At 41.0% G+C, this 24,052-nt stretch overlaps 1 protein-coding gene across 6 annotated transcripts in view; it reads left to right on the top strand.

Moving 5' to 3' along the window:
- The window catches only part of LOC122560178 (receptor-type tyrosine-protein phosphatase T-like), a 1,397,629-nt gene that overhangs the window by 1,139,973 nt on the left and 233,604 nt on the right, over positions 1-24,052 (top strand). For 4 of the 6 annotated variants that reach the window (XM_043710562.1, XM_043710557.1, XM_043710556.1 and 1 more), the window contains one exon: positions 2,412-2,441. The exons of the other annotated variants lie outside the window; for them this stretch is intronic. In XM_043710562.1, the coding sequence (XP_043566497.1) occupies positions 2,412-2,441 (30 nt within the window). The remainder of the gene's footprint in view (positions 1-2,411; positions 2,442-24,052) is intronic. 6 annotated transcript variants of the gene reach the window in all.

Raw genomic sequence — 24,052 nt, 5'->3', positions numbered from 1 at the left:
AGTGAATCACCTCACACTTGTCCGCATTAAACTCCATTTGCTACCTCTCAGTCCAGCTCTGCAGCTTATCTATGTCTCTCTGTAGCCTACAACATTCTTCGTCACTATGGGCCAAGTGCTGGCAAATGGGTCTAGATTAGGTTAGGATATCTGGTCACCATGGACAAGTTGGACCAAAGGGTCTATTTCCATACTGTGCATCAATATGAGTCTACCAAATATGTGGTGCCTTATCTAAAGGCCCTCTAGGTTCATGCCCATAGTTAATTCAACAATGACTTGTTGATGCCAGCTCTCACAAAGGGAGATACCAACTTGAGGGTTGGTATTAACTTCTAGATGAAGTTGGGAAAATGGCCACACAAACCACTCAAAGGAATTTACGCGACACCTTGACCACACTAAACAGCAGAGTGCAGAGACCTGCTCAAAGGATACCTGTTATCAATTCAATTGAAAGACTTGGACATGGCGGAAGGAGACATAAGAATGGAAATCATAACAAAAATAAAAAGTTTGAAACATTCATTTTTATGTTTGGTTATGTAGGCATTCATATAATTTTAAGTGGAGAAAATTAGAGAGAAATAAAAAATAATTTTATTCTATGCACTTCTATGTGTAGTAGAAGACAATGGATTCATCAAACATTTTAATTAACAGTATTAAATTTATGTTGAAATAAAGCATTCAACTAAGGCCTCGCTCCTGACTAGATCACTTGGAAGCATGCCTGATGGGGAACACTCTAAGGAGTAGTAAACAGAAGAATGAGACATTTCTAGTCGGTAATCTGCTTTTCTGAAGGTCAGATGACTTGAAAGCTATTTTCAGACCTAGCATAGCTCCAGTTCTTTGAATCAGGGTGACAGTGTTTGTCACAATTGTTGACACTGGAATGACCTAGCAGAGACAAGAGACCAAATTAAGGCTCTCTAAACACAATAAAACAGACATTTTATCAAACATCAAAGATGTTTTTGATAAGCCTTTATTTTTCCCTGTCTAAAGAGGGAATACTTTCCACAACAATATGTCACTAAATGTTCCTCTGCCTTCAGTTAGACAACAAAAACAGGAAAGTAATCTTGATACAAGAAGTACAAAAATAATTTTCTGAGAATAATAATAAAAGAAATTCCCATTGATGGTATTGTAGCTTTCCAAAACACTACTAAATTGAATTTGCATTTATTTAAGTCAGCTTTAGTTCTGTAAACTGAGGAAGAAAATTCTATCACGAATGATGTGGCTTATGGAAGATCAATTGACTGTGCTGATAATTGTGCAGAAGAAGAATTGATTTAATCAGTTTTTGCAGCAAGCTCTAGAGTTTACCATTAATGCAACTCACAGAAGGTTACTGGTAGAAATGACTCAGAGCTATTTTAACGCCACACATGAAATGAAATAAACAGGACTGACACTAGATATAATCTTGTTGAAAATCTCCTCAGTTGTACAGATTCTTTTTATTTCCTTTTACCTCTGCCTCCCCCAAGTCTACTCAATTCCACACCATCGTTCACTGTTGAGTGAGCCAGCAAGTAGATCATCGTATCCTTCATAGGATGTTATTCTGGGGCTGACGAGCTGGAGTAGAATTTCAATGATATGATGCATCATTCTTTCCCATGACAGACACTGTCTAGTTCAGAATTGTTCAAGTATATCACGCATATGTTACAGATTAGTGCACAGTTTTGTCATTTTGGCAAATGCTAGAATGGCAAATTTTAGTATGTTGGCCTTTACAAAGTAGTTGCATATGTGTTTCATTTTGAAACTTAATAATCCTTTATTTATTAGTTATTTTAATTTGTTTTTATTTTATTCATGGTAAGATATTTCCAACCTGGAATGCATAATTTACCTTCGAGATTTCTTTGGGTTAATGCAATTTGCTTACAATATCTTCACCTCACACACTGTGCAATCCTATGAAGAATCATTCATTTTTATTTTCTTCAGGAGATGTAACAGAACTAGGTCTGAGACTGGTTTCATTCCCCATCTTCCATGATCTCTGTGGTCCATTCTTGGACAGATTTTTAAACAATCCTTAAGAATAGTATAACCGTAAAGACACCAACCTTTCCAAAGGCATTAACGTAAGACAGATTACAGTCCTTTTTAGTCCTTTTATAATTCCCTTTCAAATTGTTGTCAGTAAAATGAAAGAACTAAACTGTGGTTCCATTAGACAGATAAACAACATAGATTTATTAATTCAGTATTTGACATGTTATTTGCACTTTTGTGGCAACAAGCTTCAAGGTGACTTTGTCATTATCTGTATAATCCTTATCCCCTGACTTTTACTGTGCAAACTCCTTAATAACTTATTTTCTTATTTCTCCCTTTCATTGCTTACCCATCCATTTATCCCTTCAACTGTTCACGCATGGCAGGAGGAGTGCTTATTCCTACTCATATTACCTGTAAGTATCAGCTCAAGTAGAAATTTCCCTTCACTCGTCTCCATGGTCTCTTATGCCCAAACAAAGCTGCTTAGAGTAGATAGCTCAATTATTTGCCGAACTTAAAAGCATTTGTAAATGCATAAGACATTCTTAAAATTGTGTTTTTACTATATTCTGATGTTTTAAGTAATTTACAATTGTGGAATGTTTTTTTTAATAGCTAAATAATCCTACCATTGCGATTTCCCACAGGTTTTGTGATATAATTGCATAAAGTTCAGAGGTTACAGCAAACATGTCACAGACATTGTTTGTCATTGCAGCATTCGCTATATTTTAAATAATATTAGTCACAAAAAGTCATCTACTGTGCCCATATGTGGGATTTGGAGTTACACTGAGCAGTATTTACTCTAGACATCCAAGGATCTTTTTGAAACAACTTTTGTGTTTGAAAGCTGTGTACCAAAGAATACTGTATTTTCAAAGCAAATCTTGCTGAATTAGATGAATTATGACAATCTAATAGAACTGATGGATTCTTAATGCAGATTTACTACATAAGGATGATGCAGTGTCTCATGACATTGCTGCATGAACAAACTGCCAGACGATGGCTTGTCTTTCAGTATGAGTCCCATGATGGGATAAGATGCAATGCTCCTTCACAGGGCTAGACCACAGGTAAATTAGTTGCATATAATCATCTGTCCTGGTACAGACAAGAATTAGAAAATGTTTAGGAATTGCCCACTTTCCTTCACTTTTAACTAGAAAATGCTATGTGACAATGTGGCATATGTCAGGATTTAAGGACACAAATTAACTGGGGAAATATTTACTGGGATTATATTTACTCTTAAAATGTTGCTTCATTGCTTTTTTATCACGAGCTTAGTACAGGTAAAGGTGCTTACATTGCACAGATAATGATGGTTGTTGATCATAGATAATGATAAACTACAACAATATAATTGTGTGACTTCAAGACATGGTCTGAGCTAATACCAATTATGTGGCTTAATCATCTGTGTTTAGCAGAGAACATTATAGACCAATTATAAGCAGATGGCAAACATATTTTACAAACATTTGCATTTTACCTCACTACAAATATCCTAATGTTTAATTGTTTATCGGCTTTTTTGAAATTACTTTCACAGTTATTTCATTAGGGACCATAGCCCATCTATTTATATGATTGAATTATGGATATACACAAACTTGCTGCTGTTGTCATGATATTTTGTAACACTTTTATGGCAACCAGTTACAACGCTAAGATAGTACACAACTATTCAGAATGACAATTTTCCTAAGTAACCTCTTGCCCATGACAATGTAGATGCAGGTTGAGATCACTGCAATGACAATTTGAAGAAGCTCCTAACAGGTCTCCATTTTGTTTTCTCTCGCCAAGGCGAGTGATTTATCTTTTATATATCTTATCCATTTTATAAATAAGTCCCCATCCTCAAATTAATTTCATATTAAATTTGAAATCTCCTTAAGTTTTTTTTGCTGTGGTTGTTTCTTCTTCGATAAACAAATAAACTGTCACTTCTTGTAGCAGGCCTTCTGCTCCTTTTAGATAAATATATATTGCCGTGTTAGTTCCAAGAAATTAATGGTGCTGCCTGTTCTCCTAGATATAAATATTAAATGTTTTCTGCTGCTCATTTTTCCTTCTACAACTCACTGCAGTCTGTTTGCTGGAGAATAAATAAATGTATTACCCTTCTGTTTGCTAAAATTTAATGGTGCTGTCTGCTCCCTGCTATATAAATAAAAAAGCCTCTGCTGCTTGCTGAAATTTCTTGCTATTGTCTGCTCACCTAATCTTAGATATTTTATCTTCTTCCCTAAAATCCAATGCTGCTGTTTCATCAGCTCAATATTAAATATTCCTCACTGCCTGTGTGCATAATTTATGATAAATAATTAAATATCTGACTGGAATAGATGCTGATAGATGCTAAGATGGTGACAGCAGATTGCTGGAACCCATTCCAAAACATTTAGAGATTGGGATGGCAAAATATACAAATGAGGACAAAGCTGGTGAGAGAAGGGAGATTTCCTGTGTATTTGCATCTAGAGGCTGGGAGCATGATATAAATGATCAAGAAAAAAACAACCTGGAAACATAATTGTGCTAGATTCAAATTTCCTGGATTTTGTGTGTTGTAATTCCAGTCCTGTACTTAAAACCTTAAGTCATAATATTGTCCCCTAAAGCACAGAGATCATAAGGGAATTTCCTGCAATGACTCTGTTTCAGCAGCTTTTTTAACGTTTAATATCGGGATCAGATCTTCAGCACACAGATATTTGTAGTCACCTGAACTAGTGCACATCACCAAACACAGGTCAGGTACAATTACTGTCAGCCTATCAATCCTGATTGGTGTTTTGCTGCTTTTACACCTACTTGCTGTTAACAAGGCGGACAAGGACAGAATGAAAGAAGGAACAGAATGAAAAGCACAATAAACTGAAGGCTGAAAAGTTGATGCACCGCCTAAAAAGATAATGTCCCACAGGCAATGTCCCACCTTAGAAAGGAGATGGCAGAGAAGTTGTCTGTTTGTTGATATTACAAGAGAGGTTATTACCAGTTCTGTGGCTTGCTCTTCGATGACCCAGCCCCAGAGCAAACAAAGACTCAAGTGGTAATAATATTGATCACCACAGCCATCAGGAAGGACAGATCACAGGTTTAATCTGTCCATGTTCAGAGAAGTTGGCAGTGGCCTCCTTGGAGAAGCAAAGATGGAGAGGAGGTTTAATAGAGATGTTCAAAATCATGTGATGTCTGGAGAGAGCTGATGGTGGAAAACCTTCCATCGGCAGTAAAGTTAAGAACCAGAGGATATTGGAATCTGGTGGTTGGCAAAAGTACTAAACGCAAAACTGTTTTAGCTCATACAAGGTTGGGATCTAGAATGCTCTGCCCTCGCATTTGGTAAAGGCAGTTTAATTTGGAGTTTTCAGAACAACATTGGATAATTCTTTGAAGAGTAGCTGGGTAGGACTAAAGGAAAATGCAGAAGAATGGGACTAGTTGAACTGCTTTCAGAGAGAGCTGCCACAGATAAAATGGGGGAATGGCCTTCTGCACAGTAATCATTCTGTGATTAGTTAAAGGCAATGAAACCTTGCTGCCCTTTTCATTGGCCAAACAAGTCATTGAATTTGGCTTGTTGGTAGTGGAACAAATCCAGAGGAGGGTGCTTAGCTTCTATGGGATAGATTAGAGTTCGAGGGTTAGTTTCTGGAGCACAAGCTGCAATAAAGGTCCTTTGACCAGAAAGAGCTCTTATTTCCTCAATGTCCAATACATCTAAAATGTCCGGTTGCACATCTTACAAGATATGTCACTTGACATGTAATGTGAGGGTTCTTAATGTTTTCATCATTTTTTTTGCTTTCAGGCTTATACGTGTTATTGCCAAAACCAGCATTGTTACTCATCCCAAATTACATTTGAACACATAAATTAGGAGCATAAATTGACCTTTGGTCCCTCAGGCCTGCCCTGCCATTTAAGTACAACGTAGTTGCTTTGTTTATGCTCTTGAGAAGTGGTGGTGATGCAGGTCTTTAACCAGAGAGTATTCCCTCGAAGGTGCAACCAGAGTAGACACAGTTTTCTCACTCAAAAATGTTTTATTGCAAAATGTACTTGGTATGATTAGTAAACATGAGCATCAAATTTGAACAACTGCCAAAAAATGTTCCTGAAATGAGTTGAACTTTACTTAAACAATTGAACGAATTATGACAGGAACTCCAGTGCACATTAGATATCTGTCTGTCTTTTCAGCCATTCTTTCTGAGGCCTGAGCCATGTACTTCGAATTAGCTTAAGGGATTTGCCATTACTTCCTTCAGAATGGCTCACTAGGAGACTCTGCCCTCATTAGCTGCCTTTGAACCAGGGAAAAGACAAAAGTCACAGGTTCTAGTGCTGCCCCTTTCCCTGGTGTCCAGCTTTTGATGCTCTGCCCCAATCCAACCAAAGTGGACTACCCTGAGAGCCCAGAGCTTCAGTTATTGGGACTTGATTCATCTTCCTGTCCCAAGTCCTGTGTGGACAAATTAGAAGTTATTCCAGGCTGACAATCAACTTGTCTAGCCGTGTTAACAGCATGCTTCCACAGCCAACAAATCCTGCTGGAAGACTTGAACAAAGCTTCTGGCCCAGAGGTATGGACACTATCACTGCTCCATAAATGTTCCTTTTCACCTTATATGGACATTGAGAAACATAGTTTCGTAAGAAACTGAGTAAGAAGCACATAGAGATTCTAATGACAGAAATAATTAGCTCAGACACAAAGGGAAACAGAGATCATCCAGAAAAAGGTCAGATAGAGTACAAACCACAAACCACAAACGCACTGATATCTATTGAGAGAAAAATCAGAGCACCAAACAATCTTGCAGACGTTAGAGAGACAGAGAAACACAAATTCGCAAGACAGGAAAGATCAACAAAGAAAGACAGGCAGACAGAAAATTAATGCAGGAAATTCCAGATATCACATAGATGTAACATATTGGTTAAGAGAAAAACAGCTGGGCAGAGAGAAAGAGAGCTTTTGTGACATAATGAGAAAAACAAGCATCAAACTCAATCTTTCTGAAGAATCAACAAAAAGTAATGCCATGGAGATATACTAGTTTATTTCAGTGAATTAACATTTCTAATCAAGTGTTTGGCTTCAGGTGAACAAGATAAAACATTAAAACATTAATGTCCCACTGTGTACTTCTTAGGCTGATATCTTAGATTGAAAGGATCACCATTTTGTGTTCGAAACCAAATTACTTTTGCGCTGGAAATTGTTAGGAAACATATCTTCAGTATACAAAATAAAGTATCTAACCTCCAGTAAATATTATCCAGTATCATCTTTTTCACGATATGTTGGCTGTTGTTCTTTAATCTGCAGCAATGTGGTGCACAGCAGCCTAAGTAAACTATCAGAAATTGTCTGATGACACTAGATGAATTAGGCAAATAAGATCTTTAATCTTTAATGAGTTATACTTGATTCTTATCAAATAGCTATACTGAAGGGAAAGTTCCTAAAATCAGCTCAACTGTCACTTTATTTTGCATGGTTGTAACTTGTCTGACTTGAGCAGGAGTGTCAGTAGAGAAGGTTGACCTTACAGACCTTGTGTGTTTCATATGACAGCCACCATTCCGGTGCAGCATTTCATTTTATATGCAAGAACAGTGACCAACCTGAGGCTTGGCAACATTGCATCCTGATAGGAAATTGAAAAGGCCCAAGTTGGCTCTGAGAAGATACATACAGAGGTTTCCTGACAGGTACTGCTGGGATTCCTACTCCAAAATGGGAAAGAACATTCTTTTTGAAGTCTGCATGGAATTCATGTCACTTCATTCTGAAAACTTCAGTCTTTTCAGTCCAAAGAGAGAGCTAGCAAAGTCAGAGGCCACAGTGAGCTCTTATAATGGAAAAATGGATGAGTTGAAAATAATGTATGCTGCTTAAATGCTTACCATGTATTCTTTTGGCTATATTCTCACTATGATGAAGGGCTTTTGCCTGAAATGTCAATTTTCCTGCACCTCGGATGCTGCCTGACCTGCCTTGCTTTTCCAGCACTACTCTAATCTTGACTCTATTCTCCAGCATCTGCAATACCCAATTTTGCCTATATTCTCACTATGACAATGGCATTATAGCAAACATTTTCCATCATAATGACATTGGAGTGTAAATACAGCCTGACCCCAGCTTCAGACTCCCAACTTCATATTGAAGTTGACAGCAACAGGGATTTTGGAGGTGGTGTCTTCATCCCATTTTACTGTTGAGTTGTTCCATGGTATTTTACTCAGTTTACTCAATTTATCTTCAATTTTAGCTTTAGGGTTGAAGATGTTTCCATCTTGGGCAACTTTGGACATTGTTTTATTCTTTATTTGTTCATGAGATGAGAACATGGCTGGCAAGGTCAACATTTATTGCCCATTCTTAATTCCCTTAACATTTCCTTGAAATCACTTACAGTGATATCTGATTCATCTGTTGGGAGCAAACCCCAAATTATTATGTATTAAAAATGATGTAAAAATCAGTCAATAATATATTCTGGCAGACTCTTATAGCGGGTTGGAATGACATGGGCAATGGCACAGTTTATGACAGAAGCCAAGAATCCAGCGAGGACTGTCTTTATGCTGAGAGCATCTTGTTCTATCTTTTATGCTTTGAAAAGTGATGAGGCAAATTTCTTTGTAGTCAGCAGTGAGCTGCCAATTGAGGTAAACTATTGCTCATTAACAACGTGCTTAATAGCCCTAACTTGCCTCATTAATTTTGGGCTTTCTGTCTTACCAAACTTACCAAACAAGACAAATGTCAAGAAAACACAACATAGCGGGACCCATTGTGGAAAACTTCATTCCTCCATTGGCTACAAAATGAACTTCCATGGTGTGTATGACCAAGCAGCATCTCAGGGCATCCACCATGGGTGCCACCCACATGCTGCCCTCATTTATAGCTATTGGCGTCAAAGATTTTCCAACCCCTCACACCTGTCATGGCACATCTCCGATAGCATGCAGGTTACTCAGGGAGCATAGATCTGCATTTCAGGGCATACTGGTAACCCTCATTGAAAGGCTTCAACAGGGACACTGTGCATGCAGGGACTGGACCCAGCTCATGGATTGGACCAGGCTACATCTCAGCCTGATTACATGCACCCTTAGAGCTCACTCACTCAGTGCTTACATGCATGCTCACACTATCCCTGTCTTGCATCACCATGATTTTAATGCAGTCGCACAAGTAGGCAGCTTGCCTTGCTGGACAGCAATCCTTACTCAAAGGGGTGTGCATCCTATTGTACAGCAGTGTGCAATGTCAATCCATCACCTGCACCAGGTGACAGCAGCTCACACATTGAACACACTGTACAGCAAGCAGGCAGCCATGTCTCGAAGTGGAGTAGTCCTCATTGAAGTCCATGAAGGCAGCCTTCAGTCATTGGTGGTTGAGGTACAGTAAGTCAAGGGCAGCCTCCTATACTAGTCCAGGGGATTGGCCATGGACCAGCATCCAGTGGGGTGACCCCATTTTGGGGTGACGGGGATTTGCAGTCCTGGGGGTAGGCCACAATCATTCCTATGGCTGTATAGTGGATGGTCCAGGATGGTAGGGTTAAGGTGTTTGGACTAGTGAAAGCCACCAGCTAGGCACTTCTCATCTAGGGCTGGCCAGTTAGTTTGCTCAAAGAGGTGGGCCACTGGGTCTTTCCATAGAAACTAAGAGGAAATGAGGTTAGTGGTGGGGAACAAGGGGGCCACAACGGTAGGAGGAGACCTGATGAATTGTTCTTCAGGACTGGTGGCTGGGAGCTGTAAGCTGGGGAAAAAGGGAGACAATAGTGCCTGTGAGAAAGGGATGTGGTTAAAGTATGCATGGGAAGGGAGTCATGGCTTCATCGTATGGCCATACCGAGCAGGGTCACCTTATGTGCCAGGTGCTGGTGGACATGTTTCAGCACATGTAGACGGGTTGGGTCAGGATCTGAGGAGCTGCAAAGCCTATGGTATTTGTGGTAAGGCTAACTGAGAAAGGAGGTTGAAGGGCTCAGTGACAGGTAGAAGCAAAGTCAGGAAGTCACTTATCAGAGAGCATTCGCTGTCACCTTCTATCACCCTGGTAATCGAAAGGACACAATGGAGAAGAAAATGACTGTGATTGCCGTCAGCGTCCGTGGGATAGGTGCCCTGACCTGTGAGGGAGGGGGCTGCAACATCTGATGTGAGGGTGTTTAAAGGGAAAGAACATTAAACTCAGGCAGGACACAGACCAGTTCAGAAGAAGGATCACGAGACCTGAAATGTTAACTCTGCTTTCTCTGACAGATGCTACCAGACCTGCTGAGTTTCTCCAAAAATTTCTGTTTTTGTTTCAGATTCTGTTCTTGTGTAAAACGAAAGTACTGGCCATTTATAAAAAAAATTGCCAAATAATGTACAGTGCATTGTCACACATGCTACACCAAAGATCCCTCAAAAAGTTTCCTTTTTCCTCTTCCTCGTCTTAGTGCACTCCCTGGTCCCTCAGCTGAGATGAAGGGAGAGTGCTCACCAGTGGGATTAGTTGGCCTTTGAGGTTCAGTGGGGTTACCTCAGAAGCACCTGTGTCTGGATGACTCAGACATACCAAGGATCTTGATACTACATGCAAATTAGCTGTCCACAGTGTGAACTTCCAAGGGGTGGTGTGCAGAAGAGCAGGAAGGATGGAGGACCTGGCCTGATTGGAGATTTCTGAGGAGTCTGCATGTGGTTCCTCTTCTGTCTCCTTTTGAGGAAGGGGCACCTGGAATGTACATCAAGTTCCCTATCACCCTGCCGCCACACCTCCGGTCTTGAGGACCAATGGCTGTGGGATGGAGTGCAGCCTGAGGATGCTGGACCAAGGTTTCTATGGCAGCCGCCAACCTGACGATGGAGATAGCCTAACAGTCACGTAACTGGATGCCCCACTGCAGCTGCAGGGCATTGAGAACCGTTGTATTCACGTACCTGTCTGCTGCTACTATTCCTCTCTGTGCATGTGGACAAAGTCCCTGATCACCAACACCACAGGGTCCTCTCTCCTACCTGGAACTGAGAAGGTGCCCAGTCTCTGGCAGTCCGCCAAGTGCCAGTGGCCAGCAGGTTTCTTCCTCGGTCAGGTGCACAGCTGTTGCAGTGAGGGGCTCAACATTGTGATCCCACACTTTCTAAGCTGAGAGTTCCCAACAGAGTGACAATATCTGAGCTGGGGGATAGTCCTGGAAGCAGCCTTGCTGATGAGGCCTCAATATTCCTTATCTTCAGAGGTGGAAATGGTGGTTTATAGGAGAGCCACTGCAGAAGTAGTGGACATGTTGACGGTACCTGCAAAGAAATGGAAAGAGGGTGTCATGGATAGGGATTAGAAGTGGTGTGCAATGGATGGGTACTGACAGCAGGGTTACCATGAGAGCTGCAGTGGAATGAAGAGTGGTACATACTGTGTTGGTGGGACATGGATGTTTTGGCATCTGACAGAAGTGATTCCAGTCTTCTCCTGTGAGGGCCAGCATTCTGTCCTTGCAGGAGGTGAGGAGCCTCATGTTGGGTACCCGTCTAGCCATGCTCCTTTTAGGAGCTACTTTCTCTTGTAATTGTTTCCATTTACTCAGGGGAATACAGATGTTCCCGTCTGTCTGCTGCATAGTTCCTTCTGGTGGAAGTGGCCATGGATTTGGAAGGTGCTGTCTGAGGATCTTTGCTGATCTTGTAGATCGTACACCCTGCTGCTACTGAGCATAATATGCCAATCAAGCAAGCTGCTTTGTTCTCGATGGTATCACATTTCTTGAGTGTTGTTGATAATGCACTCAACCAGGCATTTTCATCATACTTCTGCTTTGTGTAAGTGAAATACAAGAAAAAGAGTGAGATGAAAGTGGATGACACACCTATCCTGGTGCTGGTGGGAGGAAAGTGGTGAGGTGTCCCCAGTGACTGAGTAAGCTGTTCATGAGGCATGCAGAGTGGATGGTATGGAAGATTGGGGTGTTGGGGACAGTGTGACCGAAGATGCTGCAGGCAATAATGAAAAGTGACAGAGCATGAGTCTTGCTGGGAGGCAGATGCTGTTGCAGAGATAGAGTGAGTGTACTGTCACAGAGAGGTGAGTGTACTGTCACAGAGAGAAGAGTGTGGTGCTAACCCTGACACAATGGATCATCCTACAGCACTGCCAGCCATTCCCCCACACCATGAAGCTGTTACTGAGATGGTTGACAACCTTGAACCACACTGCCAGTGCCTGTTGGGATATCCTCCTTTACCAGTCCTCTGGAAAGAGGACTCCTCTCTTAAGCACCAGCCCATCAGTCAGGACCTCCAGGATCTTATTGGAGAATTGTTGTAACATGTGACCATCTCTGAAATCTCCTACAAATCTCCTTGACTGAGCAGGACAGCTTTGCAATACCAGCGCTTGTTCAGTCTTTTAAAGATGGTGTGGGTGCAAGGGATTCTGGTCTTTTGATGGATACCACTGAGTGGTGAGTCATTCTGGGAATGGCACACGGTAAGGTAGGGTTTGAATCAGAAGTGGTGGATGTCATAGGGGCAGGGGTAGGTTGTTCATGAAGTGAGTTTGGTAAGTTATGGCGAGGGGCTATTAGGTATTGCTGCAGAAACCCCTCCAGAAAACTGGAGACAATGTGTGCTTTGCCAGAAAGATCATATGATTCAGCCCACAATGTCAGCTCTCAATGTAAACTTCTCAGGTTGTGATATCACTCCATGTGCCAATGTGTTGGCATTTCCTTTTTTTACATTCCAACTTCTTAACTTAGATTGCAGAGAAATACCAGAGCCTCAACTGTCTCAATTTCCCAGGTTCTCAAACTGTTGTAAGTTTTGCGATCAATCAGTTCAAGGAAAAAAAGGAATTCAATTGCAATAATGTAAGTAGAATGTATTCTATGCCTTTAAAATGGAGACTAAATTATATATGCACAGCCTCATCCAATTATTCCATGCCCTCTAACCCTGCTTACCTGCTTATAATACCATGCTTGATCAACTAAACACTTCATATAATTTCCTGAACCATATCATATTTCGTGACCTTTCAAGTGTTGAAAATACTTCCAGTTTCAAACTGTTCAAATGGGCACTTTGCCTTGATTCCCTGAAGCACTGACTGTATTTTAGAAATGAGTCAGGACTGATCTCTCTTACCTTTATCGTCAGCCCGTCTGCTACAGTTTTCTCCTCATCTTTAAATACACTGTCAAGGATTGCAGCGGGGGACTGCAGCTGATGCTTACCATCAGCAGCCTCCAGAGTCTCATTATTACGGTGACACAGGCTCCACTACAATTGGAACAGGAAGCTGAAGCCTAATTATAGAGTTTTTAATTGATTCAAAGTTTGAAGGCAAACTCTGGAGCAGTGAGTGTATTATTGAACAATAAACTAAGGGATTATCATCGACCAGCTGTCTTTCCAAACACCAATGTATTCTCTGCTCACTGTTACATTTAAACATTTTGAGCTGTGACATGCATAGAAGAACTTCTTTTACATTTTTATGCCTGTTCATTTAATGCCAGAATTTTTTGTTATTTTAGAGGGGTTGACATATCTTTAAAAATAGCTGAGAGGGGAACATAAATACACTGGATGTTTAGTTTTTATTGTTGCCAATGGTCTGTTCTGACTTGAACATATAACAAAGAATCCCTGGTGTGTAAGCAGGCCATTCGGCCTATCGAACCCATACGAATCCTCCGAAGAGGGTCCCACCCATACCCACACTCTTGCCCTATTGCTGTCACACTGCATTTCCCTTGGCTAATCCACCCAGCCTGCACACCCCTGGACCGCAGGCAATTTAGCATTTCAAATCCACCTAAGCTTTGGACCTATATGGTAAAACAGGTTGATGAAGCTGTAGTCTTGCCCTGCACAGTGAGGGTTTGGTTTTCAGTTCAATTTTTTTTGGTCTAAAGTAGAATATAATACACTCTGGGAGCTGCTGATGTAAATGATGCCTTTGATTAATTCTGATGGTACACAGCTGGATGATGATTGATTGATTGATTCAGTCTGATGCTCCTGCTGTAAATGCCAGTTTGTATCCATCATGGTGATTTGTAACTATTACATGGCTGTTCAGTAGCACCATTCATCCAAGTGTTTCCGTGCAGCTCTGCCTGCAGGTAAGAAACATTAATTGGTTACAGTATTAAATTATACTGCAAGAAACTTGTGCCTGATCCCATTTTATTCAATTCAGAATCAGGAGCAGAGATATGTAGATTAAGCATCTAAAAACAATAGTTTAATCTGTTTAATATGAACACAAATAATAAATCTTCCCATACATATTGTTAATGAATTAAATTACACCATGAATGAAGCATTTACCTTCTTAATTACAATGCAAAATAATATATTTTTATAACTTAATAGTTTTTGACTCATTTATTCAATAAATATGATGTTAATTCAACTCTTGTGTAATGTATAAACAAATTGCCAAACTCATGTATATATTTAATTATAAAGAATTTATAATGTATGAGAAAATTATCAAATTGAAACTATCGTTACAATAATTTGTATTAGTTTTAGTCTATATTAGGTTATATCACTCAAATCGTCTTCAGCATCATCCAGCCTTCATGATTGTTTATATAAATAGAGGATAAATAATACATGTCGTTTTGATCCCTTTTTCTGGATTGAAGCCTTTGAATATGTTAAAGAATGGAATGAGAACAAACTGTGTCGTCAATTATTGTGAAAATATATGTCATCCCATTACAAGCTCTCATAGTTTAATTAATAACCTGAAAAAGTTAAATATCGTGATTGAAATATTGACCAGTCAGCCTGAGATGAGCTACTGGATGTGGTTTATTGGACTTACAGAAAGCTTTCAACAAAGTCTCACACAAGAGGTTAGTGTGTAAAATTGAAGTACGTGTGATTGGAAGTAGTTTGGCAGACAACAATCGGGTTGGCAGATGAGAAACAGAGTAGGAATTAATGGGTCTTTTTCCAAATGGCATGCTAGTACCACAGGGGACTGGTGCTTGCACAGCTATCTACAATATATATTAATGATTTGGATAAGGGAACCAAATGTAATATTGCCAAATTTGAAGATGACACAAAGCTGGGTGGGAGGGTGAGCTGGGAGGAGGATGCAGAGATGCTTTTGTGCAATTTTGACAAGTTGAGTGAGGGGCAAATCTATGGTAGGTGCAGTATATTGTGGGTAAATGTGAAGTTAACCACTTTGGTGGCAAAAACAGGTAGGGACGTTATTATCTGAATGGCCATAAATTGTGAGAGGGGAATTGGCAATGAGATCTGGGTGTCCTCATACGCCAGTTACTGAAGGTAAGCATAGGGGTGCAGCAGACAGTGAAGGTGCCAAATGGCATCTTCACCTTCGGTGAGAGGATTTCTGTTCGGGAACATGGAGGTTTAATTGCAATGATATAGGGTCGTGGTGGAACCACACCTGGAATATTATTTGCAGTTTTGGTCTCTTTCTCTGAGGAATGGTATTTTTTGTTATAGAGTGAATGCAGTGAAGGTTTCCCAAACTGATTCAGAGGAAGACGTAACCGATGTAGGAGCGGAACTTGAATTAGTTAGTATTCACAAGAGTTCAGATGAATGAGGAGGGGTCTCATAGAAACCTGTAAATTTCTCACAGGTTTAATTCTATTCGTTTTTAAATAGTAATGGAAAAGGATAGACCAGATCTAAAAGTTGAAGTTCTAAATTGGAGAAAGGCCAATTTTGATGGTATTAGGCAAGAACTTTTGAAAGCTGATTGGAGGCAGATGTTCACAGGTAAAGGGATGGCTGGAAAATGAGAAGCCTTCAGAAACGAGGTAACAAGAATCCAGAGAAAGTATATTCCTGTTAGGGTGAAAGGGAAGGCTGGTCGGTATAGGGAATGCTGGATGACTAAAAAATTTGAGGGTTCGGTTAAGAAAAAGAAGGAAGCATATATCAGGTATAGACAGGATAGATGGAGTGACTCCTTAGAAGAGTATAAAGAAAGTAGGAGTATACTTCAGAGGGAAATCAGGAGGGCAAAATGGGGACATGAGATAGCTTTGGCAAATCAAATTAAGGAGAATCCAAAAGGTTTTTACAAATATATTAAGGACAAAAGGGTAACTAGGGAGAGAATAGGACCCCTCAAGGATCAGCAAGGCGGTCTTTGTGTAGAGCCACAGGAAATGAGGGAGATACTAAATGAATATTTTGCATCAGTATTTACTGTGGAAAAGGACATGGAAGATATAGACTGTAGGGTAATAGATGGCGACATCTTGCAGATTACAGAGGAGAAAGTGCTGGATGTCTTGAAATGGTTTTCGGTGGATAAATCCCCAGGACCTGATCAGGTGTACCCGAGAACTCAATGGGAAGCTACAGAAGTGATTGCTGGGCCTCTTAACTGAGATATTTGTATCAACGATAGTCACAAGTGAGGTGCTGGAAGACTGAGGTTGGCAAACATGGTGCCACTGTTTAAGAAGGGCGGTAAAGACAAGCCAGGGAACTATAGACCGGTGAGCCTGACCTCAGTGGTGGGCAAGTTGTTGGAGGGAATCCTGAGGGACAGGATGTACATGTATTTGGAAAGGCAAGGACTGACTCGGGATAGTCAACATGGCTTTGTGCGTGGGAAATCATGCCTCACAAACTTGATTGGTTTTTTTGAAGAAGTAACAAAGAACATTGATGGAGGCAAAGCAGTAGACGTGATCTATATGGACTTCAGTGAGGCGTTCGACAAGGTTCCCCATGGGAGACTGATTAGCAAGGTTAGATCTCATGGAATACAGGGAGAACTAGCCACTAGGTGCTGTTTTCCCTGGAACGTCGGAGGTTGAGGGGTGAACTTATAGAGGTTTACAAAATTATGAGGGACATGGATAGGATAAATGGACAAAGTCTTTTCCCTGGGGCCGGGGAGTCCAGAACAAGAGGACACAGGTTTAGGGTGACAGGGGAAAGATATAAAAGAGACCTAAGGGGCAACTTTTTCACGCAGAGGGTGGTACGTGTATGGGAATGAGCTGCCAGAGGATGTGGTGGAGGCTGATACAATTGCAACATTTAAGAGGTATTTGGATAGGTGTATGAATAGGAAGGGTTTGGAGGGATATGGGCCGGGTGCTGGCAGGTGGGACTAGATTGGGTTGGGATATCTGGTCAGCATGGACAGATTGGACCGAAGAGTATGTTTTCATGCTGTACATCTCTATGACTCTATCTCTATGACCAATTTGGGTAAATGCTGCAAGGACGTTTCCAATTCCGGGGGAGTCCAGAACCAAGAATATGGGATAAACCATTTAGTACTGAGATGAGAAGTTTCTTCACACAGAGAGTGGTGAGCCGAAAAAAGGTTTGCTGCCCCAGAAAGCAGTCAAGGCCCACACAGTGTATGCTTTCAAGAAGGAGTTGAATGTAACACTTGGGCTGAAGGGGTCAAAGGATATGGGGGAGAAACAGGAACAAGCTGTTGGGTTGGATGATCAGCCATGATCACAATGAATGACAGAGCAGGCTCAAAGGGCTGAAAAGCCTCCTCCCCATTCCTACTTTCTATGTTTCTATATCATATATGTTTATAAAATCAGGCAAGTGTACTTCAGCACAATACCATTTCATTTCTAACAATTTACATTTCACTGACTCTCTTTTTGCAGCTTTTTGACTTGCTTAAGTTAGGGTATATTTTCCACTTCTGCACTTATAAACTGTTCCTCCTTTCAGCTTTCAACCTTTTCCTTTGTTATCATTGGAATTTTTAGCACCTACTTTCACTTTCTCACATCTATTTTACTGAATAATGTTTTTAAAACAGAATAGCCTCTTGCTGAACTCTGTGGAGACACAACAGGCACACGTTTTTTTAAAGAAAAAGCACTATTTTTTATTCTTTGCTATTGCTGTTCATTAGACCATCTTCCTCGATGATGTGCTCAATGTGCTTATGCCCTGCTCTATACTCCCTGCTCCTTTATGTCACAGTCAATTGCCTGACTGCATCTGTCACAAAACATGGCGTGAAATCTATTAAAGCTAATGGAATGGATTCTGCATTATGAAAGCAAATGGTCTGTCACCAAACAAAATGCAATTTGTTTACACTCCAAATGTTTTCCAATCCCTTTCCTAGTTCAACACCTCTCCAAGCTTGAGCTGATATCAGAGTTAGTTAAAATGTCAGCTATGTGAATGAGCAGCCTAAATGTTTGCAATATTAATTATAAAAGGCTTTTCTTTAAGCTTAACATTGCACTATTCAACCCAAATGACATTATAGCACAAGATTTGCTGGATTGCACTGAAATTTCTTGATGTTCTGCTCTGACCTTGTTGAAAGGAATTTACAGCATAATTTTCAATTACCCACACTAGGACACTACCTGCCTGAAACGCATGCAGATACCATGGTCTCAATAGAATTAATGGCAGGTGAGCTGCTGTGTTACTCCAATCAGTGTCACATATGGAGCCCATTCCAACATCACATCGAACAGCCTTTGGAAAGACCACAGCAGTTAAATTGTCTCTTGAATCCATCGAGGTTGGGGGTGGGTAAAAGGCAAGTGAAAGTTTTCAGGTGTAATGAGATTAATTGTATATAAATACATTAATTGAGTTCAGGTCTGAGTAAGAAAAAAATTCAGTTATGCCAATAGCAACTGACTTGAGGCTTTATTGCATCTGTCTTGGAGTAATACTTCACCCTTGTATAAATAACCTGGATGCAAAAAACTTTCATAAATGATATTTTAGCAACAGGAGATTGGAACCATGTGACTGAATGACTGACAGAGGTTTCAGTGAGTGTATTTTGAGAACTGTCCAAATTAATGAGACAATTTTCATGGTCATATATAAAGCCAGTACAAATTAGTTATACACATACTTGCTTGCAGAGAAAGGGGCACAACGTATTTTATTTGTTCCAAAATTTCATGTAAGCTCTGGACCATATGTTCTAAACAACTTAATATGTTGTCTTCCAATCCCTTTGCATCATTTTGCATAATTATTTTTTCACACTGAAACTAAAGTTTGGGATAATTGCTGAGTTACAGACTTCAAATATTCAATAGAATATAATTAAAGGTAATTTATCAGTCACATAATACATGTTTATGTATTATCTCTGAATTATTAAGCTTCTGATCATTGGGGTCTTTTGTAACAGGTAGAAAACATCCATAGTCACGGTATTAAGTAAATTATTGAGGAAAACAGGAATGAATGTGAACTCAAACTGTAGAATTAATGTCACAAACACTAAAATAGTGACACAAAATTCCTGTGCCTGCCATTTTATCAAAATTGGAGTTATCATATCCATTAAAACAGCAGGCAAAAGAATATAATCTGAAGGAATTAATTATTTTATCATGCTGTGCTTTCCCCTGTGAATTATGGATAACATAAAGTTGAAGTTTTCATTAAAATTTATCATTTCAATTCATTTTTGCTTTGCTATTGAAAAGTACTTTGGAAGTTTGCATTAAAAAAAAATCTTAGAGACTAAACCAAGACGAAGGTTTTTTTTCAGAAATGTTCACATTCAGCTTGCAATACTCAGCCATTCTTTATTTCCTGCTCAGTACACTTCAATGCTCAGATCCCTTTTCACCTCAGATTCCTCCACCACCATTGATATCTTGCAGCTTCCCATTACTATGGCTGCAATTAATGGCAACATTTTTTTCATGAACTAGGAGATCTGTTAGTTGTGGATTTTGCTCTCATTCAGAAAGAATTTTATTGATTTGTGAGCATCCTTTTGGAAACACACTGATGCCTCCTTTCTGCATCATCGTATAAATTTTCTCAATGGAATCAGTTGGGAACGGCGAAAGGTGGATAAGGTGGCTTTCACCTGCCCTTTTTAGTGTCCTAAAAATCATGTCTTCCTTGAACTATCCATTGGGTACTGCACCTTGATTGGTCTCACCAGCAATGTATAGAGGGATTGTTCACAAAATGGACTCCAGAACGAAAATGTTTCTTGTCACCCTACAACAAGGCTCTCTCCCCAGATTATCTCCTCTAATCCCCTTTGGCAGTCATCCTCAATGTTACATCTAATGCAGTCTCCTGATTGTGGGTATTTGTAAAAATATATGATGAATAATTAGTGTTGCACTATACTGGCCTGGGCTTGAAGCAGAGTAGCTTGGCAGAACTTATCCCTCTACCGATTCTTGCTATCTTTCATCCAGAGAAGTGAGTGACAGAGAAACTGAGTTCCCTTCTTTCATAAATGAACATGAGGTTGTTTGTAAGAAGTCGGATGTGTTTCTCCAACACAAGACAAAGCAGCCAGAAAATGTTGAGGGGAAAATGTCACTGACACATCCCCATTTGTGACCCAACCACCACTTCTCCCATTCTCCATTTCTAACTCATTGCGAGAATCATTTTGATAGCTCAGGAAGGGTCAGAAGCCCGGAGGTTTAGAAATCCATTGTTTGCAGAAGTCAACAAGCAGACCAAAATGGATTGATGGTGAACCTTTCAAGAGATAGCATACATTTAGGGTAAGTGCATTAAGAGATAGTCCCCAGTTAGAGCACTTAAAAATAGCAATGGTAAATTGTAACAAAATGCTACATATGATAATTCAGATTATTTTTAAAATTGTGTGACTCCTTAATTTTTATATGTTTCCATCAAGTCATTAGAATTCTGAAGGCATTATGCAGTTAACTGGGTGAGGTTGGGAGGTACAAAAGTGGAATTCAGCCCTAGTCTCACCTCCCTGCACTAGGGATGTGCCTTAGCTCAGAATGCACTCCTCCTCCATGCCACAAGCAGGAATCCTCCTGCAGGAGCATCTCCAGCTGGATTCTGCGTACACTTGGGCCTTTAAAATGCTGTAACATTTTAATTGACGTAAACAAGAAGAGACTTCAGGAAAAATGTTTCATTCAGGCCATTCTGTCGTTGGTCAAATATTTCACTCCTCCTCTCAAGGCAGAGTTCTTCATCAGATTTGCATGAATTGCAGCAAAACACTGAAATTAAGTTGATCTAGAAAAATTGATCAAGCAAAGCAACCCTCTGTCAAAAGAGAAAATCTAGTACATAGCACGAAGTAAAATATCAGTTAAAAAATACGTAAGAGTGCAATCTTACATGGACATACAGTCATTGTTAGATTTGTGATATAATCAGACGAGAGGTCCAGCAAGGTTCATCTTGACTTTAGAAGCATCCCACTCCATCTTTTATAGTTTGGGCAAGTGGACTAATATGTTTCTTGCTCGGTGATACCAAGTTGTTAATGAAAGGGAATTAAAGCTTGTTACATGCTTTATTGATGGTTCAACTCACCTCAATAATCTTCAGCCTTCTATATCACCAAACATATCGAACAATATAGATGATAAAACAGGACATGGAAATCAGAGTGGGTACCTGATGATTTCAGCTCACCACTTGCTGCAAATGACTCCCAATATGATTTGGACCCAAACAGCACCTCAGGAAAAAATCTACAGGGGAATCTTTGCCCATGGACATTGGCATCCTGCACTTGTCACCCCCTCTTGACCATCTTGCATTATTGGAATCTCTCTAATACCCCTGTAGGCTACTTAGGATCGACAGACTTACATTGCAGGGTGAACCAGCGACTGACATTGATAGGCTACAGTAGGAGTCCTGTACACGCAGACACAGGCTCCCAGCACTCATATTGGACTGCCTGCTTGCTCTCTTAAAGCTCACTCACATAGTATCTACCCTTATGCTCGTACGATCCATGTCTTACCTTACCATTGCCAGTTAGCACAGTCATAGAGCAAGGCAGCTTGCCTTGCTGTTAGCAGTCCTCAGTCAAGGGGACGTGTGTCTTGTTGTACAGCTGTGTGCCATGTCAATTTCACAATTGGACGATTTGCCAGCAGCTTACACACCCAACACACTGTGTATAGTAAGCAAGCTGCCTTGGCTCAGAGTGTTAGAGGTGTAGTCCTCATCAAAGTCCGTGGAGGTCCCTGTCAGTCAGCGAGCTCCAGCACAGTAAGTTAACCTCCCATACTAGCCCAAGGATTGGCCATGGGCAGGTATCTGGTTAGTGTGTTCTCATTCAGAGGTCCATGCCTCTGCAGTCCAAGCTCATGGTCAGTCCAGCAGTCCCAGGGGCTAGGGCTAATCAGATCAGGGAGATGTACAGTCATGGGTCAGGGCACTCCTCATCTCAGACTGTCAGGTCAGCGCACTCAGGAGTGAGCTGTAGTCATTCCGTCAGTTAATTCATAGAAACGAAGGGGTAAGGGGAGTGGGTCGGAGGAACAAAGGGGGCTGTTGTCATGGGAAGGAAACTGACAATTTATTCTTCGAGTCTCGGGCTGCAGACTAAAGGGAAGGAGAGATGAAAGGGATGAAAGAAGGCATAGTATCTGCAAGGGTGGGTAATACAGTGAAGCATGGTTGGGAATGGGGAGTGTTTATCTATGGGCAGGATCAATCTGGCTTGAGGTGGGAGCCAGCATATGACCACACCTGGCATGATCACCTCATATGTCAGGGGCTGATGGGAATGTTGGGCAGGTGCAGGGTCATGTAGATAGTTTGGATGTGGAACTGCAGGATATCTGCAGCCTCTGGGATTTACAGAGAGGGCTATCAGAAAGGATAGTTGGATATTCGGGGGTCTTTTGAGGTGGAAGCTGAAAACCACTAGCCAAGGACCATTCACTGTCACCTTCCATCATGCTGGAATTTGAAAGTACACAATGGGGAAGTAAATGCCTGTAACCATAATTGGAGATGACCAGATGGAGGCTGTGAGACTCACTGATGTAGAGGCATATAAGGGAAAAATCATGACACACAGACCAGGCATTCTACTGGAAATAGTCCTGTGGGCTTCCTGATCCTTGGTCATCATTAGACCCCCTGTTTGTTTTGCAGCTTCCTGTCTTGCATATCGCTGACCAACTCATTCACCACATTGCTGCAGCTTCTTGGCAATAAGGGCTGGTCCATCCCACATCTCTATCTGCAGTTCCTGATCCTCTCTGTGCATATGGATGAAGTCCACACTGCAGGGCCCTGTCCTGCCTGGTGCTGAACCAGTGTCTGGCCTCCATCAGTCCTCTTAGTGCCAGAGGATGGGAGATTTTCTTCTTCAGCCACCTGCAGATCTATCACAGTGAGGTGCTCACGAGTTTGTGGTCCCACATGTTGTAACTCTAACATTCCCACTGAGCCGTCTGTAGTTGAGCTCGTGGGAGTGCAAGAGGCAGCTTTGTTGATGCTTTCTCTGAGACCTCTTGTCCTCTCAGAAGTCGAAGAATTAGATTCTGGAGGAGCTGAGGTTTTTTTAAGGCAGTGCTGGAGATGCTGGCATTACCTGCAAGACAAAAGAGAGAGAAAGATGATAAATGGCCAGTGGTTAGTAAATCCTGTGTACTGAATGAGAGTGACAGTGAGGTTACTGTGAGAGTCATATAAAAGTTGAAGCTTACTCAGGTGGTCGGTCATTGATTTTTCAGCAACCTGCCGGAGTGGTGCTGGCATAGTCCTAAAAGGGCAGGATTCTTTATTCATAGGGGGTGGAAAAACTAACACCTGACTCCCTTCTACCCATCCCCCCTTTCTCTGCCTTGCATTGGGATGTTTTATCCTGTAATCAGAGAAGGAGTGGAATTGAAAGGAATGGAAGTATGTGGCACCACTGTTAGTGCTGATCCATGTCGGAGAAAGGAGATTTCGTAAGTAGGCTGTATAGAGACCATGCAGGGATAGTTGTACGGGTGGTGAGACAGTGTGGATGAAACAAGATGTTTGAGGCAATAGTGAGAGTGGTTGATAAGGAGCTTTGGTGGGAGATGGGTGCAGTTGCAGAGGTTAGAAAGTCAGAGAAAATCATTGGCCTTCTTAAGGCTGAATTGATTGTACCTCTGCATTATCGAGACCACACTGACACAGGCGGCAACCTCGGACCAGGATGCCAGCATCAGGTGGTACGGCCTCCTCTGCCAACCTTCCA

Source organism: Chiloscyllium plagiosum, chromosome 20, assembly GCF_004010195.1.
Source record: "Chiloscyllium plagiosum isolate BGI_BamShark_2017 chromosome 20, ASM401019v2, whole genome shotgun sequence".
Taxonomy (NCBI): domain Eukaryota; kingdom Metazoa; phylum Chordata; class Chondrichthyes; order Orectolobiformes; family Hemiscylliidae; genus Chiloscyllium; species Chiloscyllium plagiosum.
The sequence above is the reverse complement of the archived record's forward strand: the minus strand, read 5'-3'. Positions and strand labels throughout refer to the sequence as shown.